The 17,217-nt window shown below is 63.2% G+C and overlaps 1 protein-coding gene across 1 annotated transcript in view; it reads left to right on the top strand.

Moving 5' to 3' along the window:
- ATP2B3 (ATPase plasma membrane Ca2+ transporting 3) overlaps positions 1-17,217 on the top strand; it is a 39,219-nt gene that overhangs the window by 5,814 nt on the left and 16,188 nt on the right. The window contains 15 exon segments of the mRNA XM_058822314.1: positions 660-874; positions 3,098-3,289; positions 3,291-3,340; positions 4,109-4,343; positions 6,041-6,226; positions 7,166-7,253; positions 7,337-7,443; positions 9,216-9,407; positions 10,294-10,507; positions 12,725-12,936; positions 13,733-13,840; positions 14,669-14,721; positions 15,058-15,187; positions 15,940-16,023; positions 16,067-16,186. Coding sequence (XP_058678297.1) covers positions 660-874; positions 3,098-3,289; positions 3,291-3,340; positions 4,109-4,343; positions 6,041-6,226; positions 7,166-7,253; positions 7,337-7,443; positions 9,216-9,407; positions 10,294-10,507; positions 12,725-12,936; positions 13,733-13,840; positions 14,669-14,721; positions 15,058-15,187; positions 15,940-16,023; positions 16,067-16,186 — 2,186 coding nt within the window.

Raw genomic sequence — 17,217 nt, 5'->3', positions numbered from 1 at the left:
CCAAGGGCAAAGCAGTGCCACAGCCCAAAGTGACCATGCAGATCGGGGTCACCAGATGGAGTGGCAGGGGGTTGGGGACACTGGGGACGTGTCCTGAGGGGTGGCTGAACAACACCAAGGGTGGGGACATGTCCCCGAGGTGGCCCCAAGAAGGACAAATTGGTCTTGCAGGGCAAAGTGACCCAAGTGACCGTGCAGATCAGGGGGCTGGGGGGCCCCAATGAGGGGACAAAGGCTTGGGGACATGTCCTGAGGGGTGGGGACATCAGGCACAGGGCACAGGCTGTCCCCAAGAAGGACAAACCAGGCCAAACTGACCCCAGTGACCGCACACATCAGACGGTTCGGTGTCCCCAAAGGGGGTGACAGGGACACGGTGACCTTTTGGTGGGGACCATGTCCTGAGGGTGGGGACAACGACCAAGGTGTCCCCAAGAAGGACAAACCAAGAAGGACCTTTTGGTGGGGACCATGTCCTGAGGGTGGGGACATCAGGCACAGGGTGGGGACAACGACCAAGGTGTCCCCAAGAAGGACCAACCAGGCCAAACTGACCCAAGTGACCACACACCCCAGAGAGTTCGGTGTCCCCAAATGGGGTGACAGGGACACGGTCACCTCTTGGGGGGATGTGTCCTGAGTGTGGTGGCTCCCTGCAGGCCTGGCCATGTCGGCCATCACCGTCATCATCCTCGTGCTCTACTTTGTCATCGAGACCTTTGTGGTGCAGGGCCGGCCCTGGCTGGCCGAGTGCGCCCCGGTCTACGTCCAGTACTGGGTCAAGTTCTTCATCATCGGCGTCACCGTGCTGGTGGTGGCCGTGCCCGAGGGGCTCCCGCTGGCCGTCACCATCTCGCTCGCCTACTCCGTCAAGGTGGGTGTGGGGGGGGCGTCTGTCTGTCCGTGGCCGTTTGTCTGTCTGGGCGTCTGTCCATCCGTGTCCATTTGTCCATCCGTGGCCATTTCTCCGTCCGTGTCCATTTCTCCGTCATTTCTCTCCGTTCATGTCCATCCAGCTGTTTGTCCATCTGGCCATTTGTCCATCTGGCCATTTGTCCATCCATGTCCGTTTGTCCATCCATGTCCATTTGTCCATCTGGCTATTTGTCCCTCCATGTCCATTTGTCCCTCCATGTCCGTTTGCCCCTCCATGGCCATCTGGCCCTCCATGTCCATTTCTCCATCATCTTCCATCGTGTCCAGCTGGCCATCTGTCCCTCCATGTCTGTTTGTCCATCCATGTCCATTTGTCCATCTGGCCATCTGTCCATCCACGTCCGTTTGTCCATCTGTGTCCATTTGTCCTTCCATGTCCATTTGTCCATCCATGTCCATTTGTCCATCTGGCCATCTGTCCATCCACGTCCGTTTGTCCATCCGTGTCCATTTGTCCTTCCATGTCCATTTGTCCGTCTGGCCGTTTGCGTTTTTTCCTCCCATTTTCCCCATTTCTCCCAATTTTTTCCCCAAATTCCTTCCCTTCTGCCCCCCAGAAAATGATGAAGGACAACAACGTGCTCCCATTTTCTTCCATTTCCCCCTATTTTTTCCCCAATTTTTTTCCCAATTTTCCCCCAATTTTCCCCCAAACTCCCTCCCTTCTCCACCCAGAATATGATGACGGACAACAACCTGCTCCCATCCCACCCCATTTGCCCAATTTCCTTCCCTATTTCTCCCCCCATTTCCCTCTAATTTTTCCCCCTATTTACCCTATTTTTTCCCCTTTTTTTTTTTTTTTCCCAATTTTCCCAATTTTTCCCCAATTTCCCCCCCCCCCCCCCGCCAGAAAATGATGAAGGACAACAACCTGGTGCGGCACCTGGATGCGTGCGAGACCATGGGCAACGCCACGGCCATCTGCTCGGACAAGACGGGCACGCTGACCACCAACCGCATGACGGTGGTGCAGGCCTTCGTGGGGGGGTCGCACTTCAGCCGCCCCCCGGCCCCCGCTGCTCTGGCGCCCCCCACGCTCGACCTGTTGGCGCAGGCCATCGCCATCAACAGCGCCTACACCAGCAAGATACTGGTGAGGGGTAACTGGGAGCACTGGGAGGCACTGGGAGGGGGCTGGGGGGATGATTTTGGGGGGTTTGGAGGGAGTTTGGGGGGTTTTGGAGCGGTTTTAGGGGGGCCGGGCCATCGCCATCGACAGCGCCTACACCAGCAAGATACTGGTGAGGGGTAACTGGGAGCACTGGGAGGCACTGGGAGGGGGCTGGGGGGGGGTTTACGGAGGGTTTTAAGGGAATTGGGTGGGGGGCTTGTGGGGTTTTGGGGGGTTTTAAGGGAATTTTTTTGTCTTCTCCCCCCCTTACCTGCTCCTTTATGTGCCCCCTGTCCTCATAATTACCCCCTTTACCTGCCCCCACCCCTTTTACTGCCCCTCATCCCCTTTACCTGCCCCCTTTACTTGTTCCCACCCCTTTTACCCTGTCCCTCTCACCCCCTTTACTGCCCCCCCACCCTTTACCTGCCCCTTTACCTGCGCCACTCACCTGTCCCACCCTTTACCTGCCCCGTTACCTGCCCCTTTACCTGCCCCCTTTTTCTGCCCCCACTCACTTTACCTGCCCCCTTTATGTGTCCCCTGTCCTCATAATTACCCCCTTTACCTGCCCCCCTGACCTGCCCCCTTTACCTGCCCCTTTACCTGCACCACTCACCTCTCCCACCCTTTACCTGCCCCGTTACCTGCCCCTTTACCTCCCCCCTTTATCTGCTCCCACCCCCTTTACCTGCCCCCTTTACCTGCCCTCCCACCCCCCTTTACCTGCCCCTGTCCTTTTTACCTGCCCCCTGCCCCTTTACCTCCCCCATTTACCTGCCCCCCTCGCCTGCCCCCTTTACCTGCCCTCCCACCCCCTTTACCTGCCCCATTTACCTGCCCCCCTCACCTGCCCCCTCATCTGCCCCCTTTACCTGCCCTGCCCCCTTTACCTGCCCCCCTCATCTCTTCCTGCCTTTACCTGCCCCCCACCCTTTACCTGTCCCCTCACCTGTCCCTGTGCTTTACCTGCCCCCTTTACTGCCCCCTTTACTGCCTCCTTTACCTGCCCCTCTCACCTGTCCCCTCACCTGTCCCCGTTTGCAGCCCCCCGAGGCGCCCGGGGCCCTCCCTCGCCACGTGGGCAACAAGACCGAGTGTGCCCTGCTGGGGCTGGCGCTGGCGCTGGGCCGCGACCCCGAGGCCGAGCGGGCGCAGGTGCCCGAGGAGCACCTGGTCAAGGTGTTCACCTTCAACTCGGAGCGCAAATCCATGAGCACGGTGACGCGCCGGCCCGAGGGGGGGGTACCGGCTCTTCTGCAAGGGCGCCTCCGAGATGGTGCTGCGCAGGTGAGGGGGGCGCACCTGGGCACACACCTGGGGGCACCTGGGCACACCTGGGGGCAGGTAGGGACATGGGTGCCGGCCCAGGGGGGATGGTACCAGCTGTTCTGCAAGGGCGCCTCCGAGATGGTGCTGCGCAGGTGAGGGGGGCGCACCTGGGCACACACCTGGGCACACACCTGGGGGCACACCTGGGGACAGGTAGGGCCATGAGCAAGGTACCGGCTGCTCTGCAAGGGCACCTCCGAGATGGTGCTGCGCAGGTGAGGGGGGCACACCTGGGGGCACACCTGGGCAGGCAGGGCCATGGGTGCCAGCCTGGGGGAGGGAGCCCCCTCCCGTGACTCACCTGTCCCCCCCGACTCACCTGTCCCCTCCCCCCCCCCCCGCCCCAGGTGTACCTCGATGCTGGACACGGGGGGGGGGGTCCCATAGCCCCCCCCCTTCCCTGACCCCCCCTGACTCACCTGGAACACCCAGAGCCCCCTCCCCTGGCCCCATAACCCTCTCCCCTGCCCCCTGAGCCCCCTCCCCTGACCCACCTGTCCCCCCCAACTCACCTGTCCTTCCCCCCCCCCCCTCCGGGTGCACGTCCATGCTGGATACGGGGGGGGGGGTCCCATAACCCCTCGCCTGTCCCCCCCGTGACTCACCTGTCCCCCCTCCTCCAGGTGTACCTCGCTGCTGGACGCGGGGGGGTCCCATAACCCCTCACCTGTCCCCCCCGTGACTCACCTGTCCCCCCCCGTATCTCACCTGTCCCCTCCCCTCCAGGTGTACCTCGCTGCTGGACGCGGGGGGCGCCCCGCGGGCGCTGGGCGGGCCGGAGCGGGAGGAGCTGGTGCGGCGCGTGGTGGAGCCGATGGCGGCCGGGGGGCTGCGGACCCTCGCCCTCGCCTTCCGCGACTTCCCCGCCCGGCCCGAGCCCCCCTGGGACGACGAGGCCGCCGTGGTCGGGGAGCTCACCTGCATCGCCATCGTGGGCATCGAGGACCCCGTGCGGCCCGAGGTGTGCGGGGACAGGGGGGGCGTGGGGACATGGGGGGGAAATGGGGGGGAAATGGGGGGTGTGGGGACATGGGGGGGAAATGGGGACATGGGGGGAAAATGGGGGGTGTGGGGACATGGGGGGGAAATGGGGACATGGGGGGGAAATGGGGGGTGTGGGGACATGGGGACATGGGGGGAAATGGGGGGCGTGGGGACATGGGGGGGACATGGGGACATGGGGGGGACATGGGGGGTGTGGGGACATGGGGGGGAAATGGGGGGTGTGGGGACATGGGGGGGAAATGGGGACATGGGGGGTGTGGGGACATGGGGGGGACATGGGGACATGGGGGGAAACGGGGGGTGTGGGGACATGGGGGGAAATCGGGAAGTGGGGGGGCGTGGGAACATGGGGGTACATGGGGACATGGGGGGGAAATGGGGGGTGTGGGGACATGGGGGGGACATGGGGACATGGGGGGGAAATGGGGGGTGTGGGGACATGGGGGCGTGTGGGGAAATGGGGGGCGTGTGGGGACATGGGGGGGACATGGGGACATGGGGGGGCGTGGGGACATTGGGGACACGGGGGGACGTGGTCGGGGAGCTCACCTGCATCGCCATCGTGGGCATCGAGGACCCCGTGCGGCCCGAGGTGTGCGGGGACATTGGGGGGATGTGGGGGGGACATGGGGGGGACATTGGGGACATGGAGGGAGTGTGGGGATATGGGGGGATGTGGGGACATTGGGACAAAGGGGACATGGGGGGGAAATGGGGACATTGGGGACATGGGGGGGAAATGGGGACATGGGGGACATTGGGGACATGGGGGGTGTGTGGCGATATGGGAGGGATGTGGGGACATGGGGACATGGGGGCACATGGGGACATTGGGGGTTGTGGGGACATGAGGGGACATGGGGACTTGGGGGGGACATTGGGACGTGGGGGGAAATGGGAACAAAGGGGCCATGGGGGGCGTGGGGACATGAGGGGACATGGGGGGGGAAATGGGGACGTGGGGACATGGGGGCTGTGGGGACATGGGGACATGGCGGGTGTGTGGCGATATGGGAGGGATGTGGGGACATTGGGACAAAGGGGACATGGGGGGCGTGGGGACATGGGGGGACATGGAGGGGAAATAGGGACGTGGGGGGGACATGCGGGGACACTGGGGACATGGGGGGACATGGGGATGTGGGGGGGACATGGGGGGACATGGTGGATGTGGGGACATGGGGACATGGGGTGACACTGGGGACACGGGGATGAGGGACATGGGGGGGAATGGAGACACCGGGGACAGGAGGGTGGCACCGCGGGGACACCGGGGACAGGAGGGCGGCACCGCGGGGACACCGGGGACAGGAGGGCGGCACTGCGGGGACACCGGGGACACCGGGGACAGGAGGGCGGCACTGCGGGGACACCGGGGACAGGAGGGTGGCACTGCGGGGACACCGGGGACACCGGGGACAGGAGGGCGGCACCGCGGGGACACCAGGGACAGGAGGGTGGCACTGCGGGGACACCGGGGATAGGAGGGCGGCACCGTGGGGACACTGGGGACACCGGGGACAGGAGGGCGGCACTGCGGGGACACCGGGGACAGGAGAGTGGCACCGCGGGGACACCGGGGACACCGGGGGGACAGGAGGGCGGCACCGCGGGGACACCGGGGGGACAGCGCGGGGACAGTGCGTGTGGCAGGTGCCCGAGGCCATCCGGAAGTGCCAGCGCGCGGGGATCACGGTGCGGATGGTGACGGGCGACAACCTGGACACGGCGCGCGCCATCGCCGCCAAGTGCGGCATCCTCCCCGCGGGCGGCGGCGGCGACTGGCTGTGCCTGGAGGGGAAGGACTTCAACCGGCGCATCCGCAACGACCGCGGAGAGGTGGCCCTGGGGACACTGGGGACACTGGGGACACTGGGATGGGGATTGGGGACACTGGGGGACACTGGGATGGGAACTGGGGACACTGGGGGACACTGGCTGTGCCTGGAGGGGAAGGACTTCAACCGGCGCATCCGCAACGACCGCGGAGAGGTGGCCCTGGGGACACTGGGGACACTGGGGACACTGGGATGGGGATTGGGGACACTGGGGGACACTGGGATGGGAACTGGGGACACTGGGGGACACTGGGAACGGGATTGGGGACACTGGGGGACACTGGCTGTGCCCGGAGGGGAAGGACTTCAACCGGCACATCCGCAACGACCGCGGAGAGGTGGTCCTGGGGACACTGGGGGACACTGGGGACACTGGGATGGGGACTGGGGACAATGGGGGACACTGGGGACACTGGGAGTGAGATTGGGGACACTGGGATGGGGACTGGGGACACTGGGGACACTGGGGACACTGGGGACACTGGGATGGGGATTGGGGACACTGGGAAGGACAGGGACAGGGACGGGGGTCAATGGGGGTCGCTGGGGACACTGGGGGACACTGGGGGGATCTCTGGGGGGGTCCCCGGGGGTCTCACCCCCCCCCCTCCCCAGGAAGATCAGGAGCACCTGGCCAAGGTGTGTGGGGATGTCTGAGGGGGTTCAGGTGACCCTGGGGGGGTTCAGGTGACCCTGAGGGGTCCCTGGGGGTCCCGAGGTGTCCCTGGGGGGGTCCCCGGGGGTCTCACCCCCCCAGTTCCCCCCAGGTGGAGCAGGAGCGCCTGGCCAAGGTGTGTGGGGATGTCTGGGGTGGTTCAGGTGACCCTGGGGGGGTTCAGGTGACCCTGAGGGGTCCCTGGTTGTCCCCTGAGTGTCCTTGGGGGTCTCGGGGTGTCCCTGGGGGGGTCCCCGGGGGTCTCACCCCCCCAGTTCCCCCCAGGTGGAGCAGGAGCGCCTGGACAAGGTGTGGCCCAAGCTGAGGGTCCTGGCTCGGTCATCGCCCACCGACAAACACACCCTGGTGAAAGGTGCGAATTTGGGGAGGGGTCCCGAGGGTCCCGGGGGGTCTCGGGGGGGTCTGGGGGTCTCACCTGTCCCCCCCCGTGCCCAGGGATCATCGACAGCACCATCGGGGACCAGCGCCAGGTCGTGGCTGTCACCGGCGATGGCACCAACGACGGCCCCGCCCTCAAAAAGGCCGACGTGGGGTTCGCCATGGTAACGCCCCCTCCCCAAATTGCGGGACCCCTCCCCAAATTGCGGGACCCCTCCCCAAATAGCGGGACCCCTCCCCAAATTGCGGGACACCTCCCCGAAATGGGACCCTTCCACAAAATAGGACCTCTCCTCAAAATGGGACCCCTCCCCAAACAGCGGGGCCCCTCCCCACACAGCGGGACCCCTCCCCAAAATGGGAACCCTCCCCAAATAGCAGGACCCCTCCTCAAAATGGGACCCCTCCTCAAAATAGGACCTCTCCTCAAATAGCGGGACCCCTCCCCAAAATGTGACCCCCTTGAAATGCGACCCTTGAGAACCCTCCTGGATTGGGACCCCCAGAACCTCTCCCCAAATAGCAGGACCCCTCCCCAAAATGGGACCCCTCCCCAAAATGAGAACCCTCCCCAAAATGTGACCCCCCTTGAAATGCGACCCTTGAGGACCCTCCTGGACTGGGAACCCCCCGGAACCCCTCCTCATAATGGGATTCTGGAGACCCCTCCCCAAATACTGGGACCTCAAAATGGGACCCCTCCCCAAAATGGGACCCCCAGAACCCCACTCCAAATTTGCATTCTGGAGACCCCTCCCCAAATATCAAGACCCCTCCCCAAAATGGGAAAATCCTTCCTAATTGGGACCCCCAGAACCCCACTCCTGAGATTCTGGGATTCCTGAGACCCCTCCCCAAATTTGGACTCTCAAGACCCTCCCTGCAAATGGGACCCCCCAAGCCTCCAGATCTCCCTCTCCCAAAATGGGGACCCCTCCCATCGCTGTGGTCACCTGGGGGTCACCTTGGGGTCACCTTGGGGTCACCTTGGGGGTCTCCCATGAGGTTCCTCATCCCTGTGGCCACCTTGGGGTCACCTTGGGGTCACCTGGGTGTCACCTGGGTGTCACCTGTCGATGTCCCCAGGGCATCGCGGGCACGGACGTGGCCAAGGAGGCCTCGGACATCCCCTCACCCTTTTGGGGTCACCTTGGTGTCACCTTGGGGATCCACCATGGGGTTCCTCATCCCTGTGGCCACCTTGGGGTTACCTTGGGGTCACCTTGGGGTCACCTGGGTGTCACCTGGGTGTCACCTGTCGGTGTCCCCCAGGGCATTGCGGGCACGGACGTGGCCAAGGAGGCCTCGGACATCCCCTCACCCATTTGGGGTCACCTTGGTGTCACCTTGATGTCACCTTGGGGATCCACCATGGGGTTCCCCATCCCTGGGTGTCACCTGTGGCCCACCTGGGTGTCACCTGTCCGTGTCCCCAAGGGCATCGCGGGCACGGACGTGGCCAAGGAGGCCTCGGACATCCCCTCACCCTTTTGGGGTCACCTTGGTGTCACCTTGGTGTCACCTTGGGGATCCACCATGGGGTTCCTCATCCCTGTGGCCATCTGGGTGTCACCTGTGCCCACCTGGGTGTCACCTGTCCGTGTCCCCAAGGGCATCGCGGGCATGGATGTGGCCAAGGAGGCCTCGGACATCCCCTCACCCATTTGGGGTCACCTTGGTGTCACCTTGGTGTCACCTTGGGGATCCACCATGGGGTTCCCCATCCCTGGGTGTCACCTGTGCCCACCTGGGTGTCACCTGTCCGTGTCCCCCAGGGCAACGCGGGCATGGACGTAGCCAAGGAGGCCTCGGACATCATCCTGTCCCCTCATCCACCTTGGTGTCACCTGGAGGATCTACCATGGGGTTCCTCATTGGTGTGGTCACCTGGGTGTCACCTGTGCCCACCTGGGTGTCACCTGTCCGTGTCCCCCAGGGCATCGCGGGCACGGACGTGGCCAAGGAGGCCTCGGACATCATCCTGACCGACGACAACTTCTCGAGCATCGTCAAGGCCGTCATGTGGGGCCGCAACGTCTACGACAGCATCGCCAAGTTCCTGCAGTTCCAGCTCACCGTCAACGTGGTGGCCGTCATCGTGGCCTTCACCGGGGCCTGCATCACACAGGTGAGCTCACCTGGCCAGGTGGGACATGGGGATGGTCATCGTGGCCTTCACCGGGCGTGCATCACACAGGTGAGCTCACCTGGCCAGGTGGGACATGGGGGGAATGGTCATCGTGGCCTTCACCGGGGCCTGCATCACACAGGTGAGCTCACCTGGCCAGGTGGGACAGGTGGGACATGGGGATGGTCATCGTGGCCTTCACCGGGGCGTGCATCACACAGGTGAGCTCACCTGGGCAGGTGGGACATAAGGACAGGTGGGATTTACCTGGGTAGGATGGTGGCCATCATGGTGGCTGGCACTGGTACGTGCATCATGCAGGTGAGGGGTCACCTGAGCAGGTGGGGTCGCCTGGGTCCGAATCACACAGTCCCCCTGTGCCCACCTGTCCCATCCCTCTGTCCCCACCTGTGCCATTCCTCTGAGCCCACCTGAGGTCACTTGAGCCCACCTGTGCCCACCTGAGCTCACCTGTGCCCATCTGTCCCATTCCTCTGAGCTCACCTGTGCCCACCTGTCTCACCTGTCCCACCTGTCCGTAGGACTCTCCAATGAAGGTGGTGCAGATGCTGTGGGTGAACGTCATCATGGACACCTTGGCCTCGCTGGCCTGTGCCCACCTGAGCTCACCTGTGCCCACCTCTCCCATTCCTCTGAGCTCACCTGTGCCCACTTGTCCCATTCCCCTGATCCCACCTGTGCCCACCTGAGCCCACCTGTCTGCAGGACTCTCCACTGAAGGCGGTGCAGATGCTCTGGGTGAACCTGATCATGGACACCTTGGCCTGTGCCCACCTGTCCCATTCCTCTCATCCCACCTGAGCTCACCTGATGCCACCTGTCTCACCTGTCCCACCTGTGCCCACCTGTGCCCACCTGTCCGCAGGACTCTCCGCTGAAGGCGGTGCAGATGCTCTGGGTGAACCTCATCATGGACACCTTGGCCTCGCTGGCTCTGGCCACGGAGCCGCCCACGGAGGCGCTGCTGCTGCGCCGGCCCTACGGCCGCGACCACCCGCTGGTGTCGGGCACCATGCTGCGCAACATCCTGGGCCACGCCGCCTACCAGCTGCTGGTCATCTTCACCCTGCTCTTCGCCGGTCAGTCATGGGGACATCCAGGTGATGGGAACCCATGGGGACATGGTGGGAACCCATGGGGACATGGTGGGACATGGTGGGACACACCTCTACCAGCTGCTGGTCGTCTTCACCCTGCTCTTCGCCGGTCAGTCATGGTGGGAACCCATGGAAATCCATGGGAACCCATGGAGACGTGGTGGGAACCCATGGGGACATGGTGGGACATGGTGGGACACACCTCTACCAGCTGCTGGTCATCTTCACCCTGCTCTTTGCCGGTCAGTCATGGGGACATCCAGGTGATGGGAACCCATGGGAACCCATGGGGACATGGTGGGAACCCATGGGGACATGGTGGGACACATCCCCTTCTGGTCATCCCCACCTGCTGGTCATCTTCACCCTGCTCTTCGCCGGTCAGTCATGGGGACATCCAGGTGATGGAACCCATGGGAATCCATGGGAACCCATGGGGACGTGGTGGGAACCCATGGGGACGTGGTGGGACACACCTCTACCAGCTGCTGGTCATCTTCGCCGGTCAGTGACACTAGGGACAGGTGATGGGAACCCATGGGAATCCATGGGAACATGGTGGAAACGCATGGGGACATGGTGGGACACATGCCCTACCAGCTGCTGGTCGTCTTCGCCCTGCTCTTCGCCGGTCAGTCATGATGGGAACCCATGGAAATCCATGGGAACCCATGGAGACGTGGTGGGAACCCATGGGGACATGGTGGGACACATCCCCTTCTGGTCATCCCCACCTGCTGGTCATCTTCACCCTGCTCTTTGCCGGTCAGTCATGGGGACATCCAGGTGATGGGAACCCATGGGGACATGGTGGGACATGGTGGGACATGGTGGGACACACCTCTATCTGCTGCTGGTCATCTTCACCCTGCTCTTGGCCGGTCAGTGACACTGGGGACAGGGGACAATGGACACAGAGGATGACCACAGCCATGGCCATGTCCCCATGAGTGTCCCCATGTCTCCACAGGTGTGAGTGTCCCCATGTCCCTGTCCCATGTCCCCATGTGTCCCCACAGGGGAGGTGCTGTTTGACATGGACAGCGGCCGCGCCGCCCTCGGAGCAGCGCTGTCCCCAGGGGTGTCCCCACGAGTGTCCCTATGAGTGTCCCCAAGGTGTCCCCATGTCCCCAAGGGTGTCCCCAGGGGTGTCCCCATGTCCCTGTCCCCGTGTCCCCGCAGGTGAGGCGCTGTTTGACATCGACAGCGGCCGTGCCACCCCCCTGCACACACTGCCCTTGGAGCAGCGCTGTCCCCACGGGTGTCCCCATGTCCCTAAAGGTGTCCCCATGAGTGTCCCCATGTCCCCAAGGGTGTCCCCAGGGGTGTCCCCATGTCCCCAAGGGTGTTCCCCATGGGTGTCCCCATGAGTATCCCCATGTCCCCAGGGGTGTCCCCACGAGTGTCCCCATGTCCCTGTCCCCATGTCCCCACAGGGGAGGTGCTGTTTGCCATCGACAGCGGCCACGCTGCCCTTGGAGCAGCGCTGTCCCCAGGGGTGTCCCCATGTCCCCAAGGGGTGTTCACCCCCCATGGGTGTCCCCATGAGTGTCCTCATGTCCCCACGGGTGTCCCCATGTCCCTAAAGGTGTCCCCATGGGTGTCCCCATGAGTATCCCCATGTCCCCATGAGTATCCCCATGTCCCCAGGGGGTGTCCCCATGAGTATCCCCATGTCCCCAGGGGTGTCCCCATGAGTATCCCCATGTCCCCATGAGTATCCCCATGTCCCCAGGGGTGTCCCCATGAGTATCCCCATGTCCCCCATGAGTATCCCCATGTCCCCAGGGGTGTCCCCATGAGTATCCCCATGTCCCCCATGAGTATCCCCATGTCCCCAGGGGTGTCCCCATGAGTATCCCCATGTCCCCAGGGGTGTCCCCATGAGTATCCCCATGTCCCCATGAGTATCCCCATGTCCCCAGGGGTGTCCCCATGAGTATCCCCATGTCCCCAAGGGTGTCTCCATGAGTATCCCCATGTCCCCAGGGGTGTCCCCATGTCCCCACGTGTCCCTGTCACAGGGGAGGTGCTGTTTGACATCGACAGCGGCCATGCTGCCCTTGGAGCAGCGCTGTCCCCATGGGTGTCCCCATGTCCCCAAGGGTGTTCCCCATGGGTGTCCCCATGAGTATCCCCATGTCCCTAAGGGTGTCCCCAGGGGTGTCCCACCATGTCCCCACGTGTCCCCTGTCACAGGGGAGGTGCTGTTTGACATCGACAGCGGCCGCGCCGCCCCGCTGCACGCGCCGCCCTCGGAGCACTTCACCATCATCTTCAACACGTTCGTGCTGATGCAGCTCTTCAACGAGCTCAACGCGCGCAAGCTGCACGGCGAGAGGAACGTCTTCGAGGGCGTCTGCGCCAACCCCATCTTCTGCGCCATCGTCCTGGGCACCTTCGCCGTGCAGGTGGGACACGGGGACACCTGGGGACACCTGGGGACATGTGGGGACACGTGGGGACATGTGGGGACATGGGGGACACACATGGGGACACACAGGAACGTCTTCGAGGGCGTCTGCGCCAACCCCATCTTCTGTGCCATTGTCCTGGGCACCTTCGCCGTGCAGGTGGGACATGGGGACATCTGGGGACACCTGGGGACATGTGGGGACATGGGGACACACATGGGGACACACAGGAACGTCTTCGAGGGCGTCTGCGCCAACCCCATCTTCTGCGCCATCGTCCTGGGCACCTTCGCCGTGCAGGTGGGACACGGGGACATTGTGGGGACATTTTGGGGACACAGAGGTGGCTGGGGAGTATCTGGGGGGGCTTGTCACGCCTACGTCCACCTGTGTCCCCCTCGTGTCCCCGTGTGTCCCCTCCCGCCCCGTGTCCTCTCCGCAGGTGCTGATCGCGCAGTTCGGGGGGAGCCCTTCAGCTGCTCCCCATAGGGACACTGTGGGGACATTGTGGGGACATTTTGGGGGACACAGGGGTGTCCGGGTGGGTGTGTGACCCCCGTGTCCCCTCCTGTGTCCCCTCATGTCTCCCCCCATTGTCCCCTCTCCAGGTGCTGATCGTGCAGATCGGGGGGAAGCCCTTCAGCTGCTCCCCATAGGGACACTGTGGGGACACAGGGGGACACTGTGGGGACACAGTGGGACATTGTGGGGGACGTTGTGGGGACACGGGGCTGGCCGGGGGTGTCGGGGGTGGTGTGTCACCCTCATGTCCCCCCCACTGTCCCCTCTCCAGGTGCTGATCGTGCAGTTCGGGGGGAAGCCCTTCAGCTGCTCCCCCCTCAGCGCCGAGCAGTGGCTCTGGTGCCTCTTCGTGGGCGTGGGGGAGCTCGTCTGGGGACAGGTACGGAGACCCCGCCCACCCGGAGACCCCGCCCACCCGGAGGGAGCCCCGCCCACCCGGAGGACCCCGCCCACCCGGGGACCCCCACCCGTGAGACCCCAGACCCACGGAATTCCCAAACTTGGGGAGCCCAAAGGACCCCCCCAACAGAACCCCCTGACCCATGGGGACCCCCCCACGCTCCATGGGACGCCCTGTCCCCACTGTCCCCAGGATGTCCCCACTGTCCCCACTGTCCCCAGGATGTCCCCAGGATGTCCCCACTGTCCCCACTGTCCCCAGGATGTCCCCAGGATGTCCCCACTGTCCCCAGGATGTCCCCACTGTCCTCATTGTCCCCAGGATGTCCCCAGGATGTCCCCACTGTCCCAGGATGTCCCCACTGTCCTCATTGTCCCCAGGATGTCCCCAGGATGTCCCCACTGTCCCCAAAGGTCCCGGGGTGTGACCCCGGCGGCTGCAGTGCTCCGGCCACTTGAGCGGTCAGTGGCCGGAGTGGCCGGAGCCCGATGACCACACTGACCCTGGAGTGACCCCATTGACCCCGGAATGTCCCCAGGGTGTCCCCAGGGTGTCCCCAATGTCCCCAGGGTGTCCCCAGGGTGTCCCCAATGTCCCCAGGGTGTCCCCAATGTCCCCAAGGTGTCCCCAATGTCCCCAGGTGCTGGTGTGTGTCCCGGGGGGGCCGCAGTGCCCCGGCCCTGCGGGCGGTCAGTGGTCCGAGGGCTCCGGCCACACTGACCCCACTGACCCTGTGGTGTCACAGGGGTGTCCCCAAGGTGTCCCCAATGTCCCCAAGGTGTCCCCCAATGTCCCCAATGTCCCCAGGTGCTGGTGTGTGTCCCAGGAGGGCCGCAGTGCCCCAGCCCCTCGGGCGGTCGGTCAGTGGTCCGAGGGCTCCGGCCACACTGACCCCACTGACCCCGGGGTGTCACAGGGGTGTCCCCAATGTCCCCAGGGTGTCCCCAAGGTGTCCCCAATGTCCCCAATGTCCCCAGGTGCTGGTGTGTGTCCCGGAGGGCCGCAGTGCCCCGGCCCTGCGGGCGGTCAGTGGTCCGAGGGCTCCGGCCACGCTGAACCCACTGACCCCAGTGTGTTCCCACTGACCCCGGGTGTCCCCAAGGTGTCCCCAAGGTGTCCCCAGGGTGTCCCCAAGGTGTCCCCAAGGTGTCCCCAATGTCCCCAGGTGCTGGTGTGTGTCCCGGGGGGGGCCGCAGTGCCCCGGCCCCGCGGGCGGTCAGTGGTCCGAGGGCTCCGGCCACGCTGACCCAGGCCGAGCTGGACGCGGCCGAGCTGCGCCGGGGGAAGGTTCTGTGGGTCAGGGGCTTGAGCCGCATCCAGACCCAGGTGAGACCCCTCCCCAAAATAACCCCACCCCCCAAAATTCCTGGCTCTGATCCCAAAAACTGCGGGGAAATTCCTGAAATTTGGGAAAAGCCACGAAAACTGGGAGAAGATCCCAAAAATTCGGGGAAAAATCCCAAAATTTGGAAAGTCCCAAAGGGAAAATGGGAGTTTTGGGGTCTTTTAGGGGAGGATTTTGGGGGGTTTGGGTTTTCCTGCCCCCCAAAATTCCCTTTTTATCCTAGAATTTGAGGAAAATCCTAAAATTTTGGGAAATAATTTTCTGGGATGTTTTTGGGGGGGAATTTTTGGGAAAGGATTTTTTTGGGAGGGGATTTTTTTTTGGGGAGGATTTTTTTGGGGTGGGATTTTTGGGGAGGATTTTTTTGAGGTAGAGGATTTTTTAGGGGGGGAGGATTATTTTAGGGGGCATTGTTAAGGGAGGGATTTTTTTTAGGGGGGGGGGGTCACTTTATATTTTTTGGGGTGTCCCCCCATCCCCCCTCCCAATCAATTCGGGGTTGAAAACACTGTGGGAGGGTTTGGGGGGCGGAATTTTTTGGGAAAGGGTTTTTTTTTTGGGGGGGAAGATTTTTTTGGGAAAGGATTTTTTTTTGGGAGGGGGGCGGATTTTTTTTTTTTGGGGGGAGAATAATTGTTTATTTTTAAAATTTTTTTTTAATTTTTTTTGGGGGGGGGTCACTTCCTATTTTTGGTACGCCCCCCCCCCTCATTCTCTCTCCCCTCCCCCACAGATGAGGGTGGTCCGCGCCTTCCGCAGCAATTTGGGGGGGGGTCCCCCACCCCTGCCCCGGCCGGAGCCCCCCCTGGGGCTGATCGTGGGCGGGGGGGGGCCCTTTCGGGGTGCCCCCCCACGCCGAGCTGATTTTTGGGGACACCCGCGACATCCCCCTGATCGACGACACGGACGCCGAGAGCGAGGCCCCGCCCATCCGCGCCCCCCCCCCAAATCGCAACAACAACCACAGACCCCCCCCCACGGCCCGCGCCCCCCCCGGGCTCTTCTGCCCCCCCCCGGGGCGGCTGCACAGCCTCGAGACCTCGCTCTGAGCGGGGGGGGGGGGGGCCCCAAAAATCCGCCCCAAATTGGGGACCCCCCTCTTAAAATTGGGGAACTCTCCCCTTTCAAATTGGGGATCCCTCCCCTTTTAAATTGGGGACCCCCCTCCTCTTAAAATTGGGGCCCCCCCCTCTTCAAATTGGGGATCCCTCCCCTTTCAAATTGGGGACCCCCCCTCTTAAAATTGGGAACCCCTCCCCTTTTAAATTGGGGACCCCCCCCTCTTAAAATTGGGGACCCCCCTCCTCTTAAAATTTGGGATCCCTCCCTCTTAAAATTGGGGACCCCTCCCCTTTCAAATTGGGGACCCCCCCCCTCTTAAAATTGGGCCCCCCCCCCCTCTTCAAATTGGGGATCCCTCCCCTTTCAAATTGGGGACCCCCCTCTTAAAATTGGGAACCCCTCCCCTTTTAAATTGGGGACCCCCCTCTTAAAATTGGGGACCCCCCTCCTCTTAAAATTTGGGATCCCTCCCTCTTAAAATTGGGGACCCCTCCCCTTTCAAATTGGGGACCCCCCCCCTCTTAAAATTGGGGATCCCTCCCCTTTCAAATTGGGACCCCCCCCCTCTTAAAATTGGGGATCCCTCCCCTTTTAAATTGGGGACCCCCCCCCCCTCTTAAAATTGGGGAACCCCCTCCTCTTAAAATTGGGGACCCCCCCCTCTCAAATTCGGGATCCCTCCCCTTTCAAATTGGGGAACCCCCTCCCCTTTTAAATTGGGACCCCCCCCCTCGAATTGGATCTATTTGAAATTGGGGACCCCCCCCTCAAATTTGGGATCCCTCCCCTTTTAAATTGGGGACTCCCCTCAAATTGGGGACCCCCCCCCTCTTCAAATTGGGGACCCCCCCCTCTTCAAATTGGGGACCCCCCCCCTCAAATTGGGTTCCTTTAAATTGGAGACCCCCCCCTTCAAATTTGGTCCATTTGAAATTGGGGAATCCCTTTT

The sequence above is a fragment of the Ammospiza caudacuta genome, chromosome 32, assembly GCF_027887145.1.
Source record: "Ammospiza caudacuta isolate bAmmCau1 chromosome 32, bAmmCau1.pri, whole genome shotgun sequence".
Classification (NCBI taxonomy): domain Eukaryota; kingdom Metazoa; phylum Chordata; class Aves; order Passeriformes; family Passerellidae; genus Ammospiza; species Ammospiza caudacuta.
The sequence above is the reverse complement of the archived record's forward strand: the minus strand, read 5'-3'. Positions and strand labels throughout refer to the sequence as shown.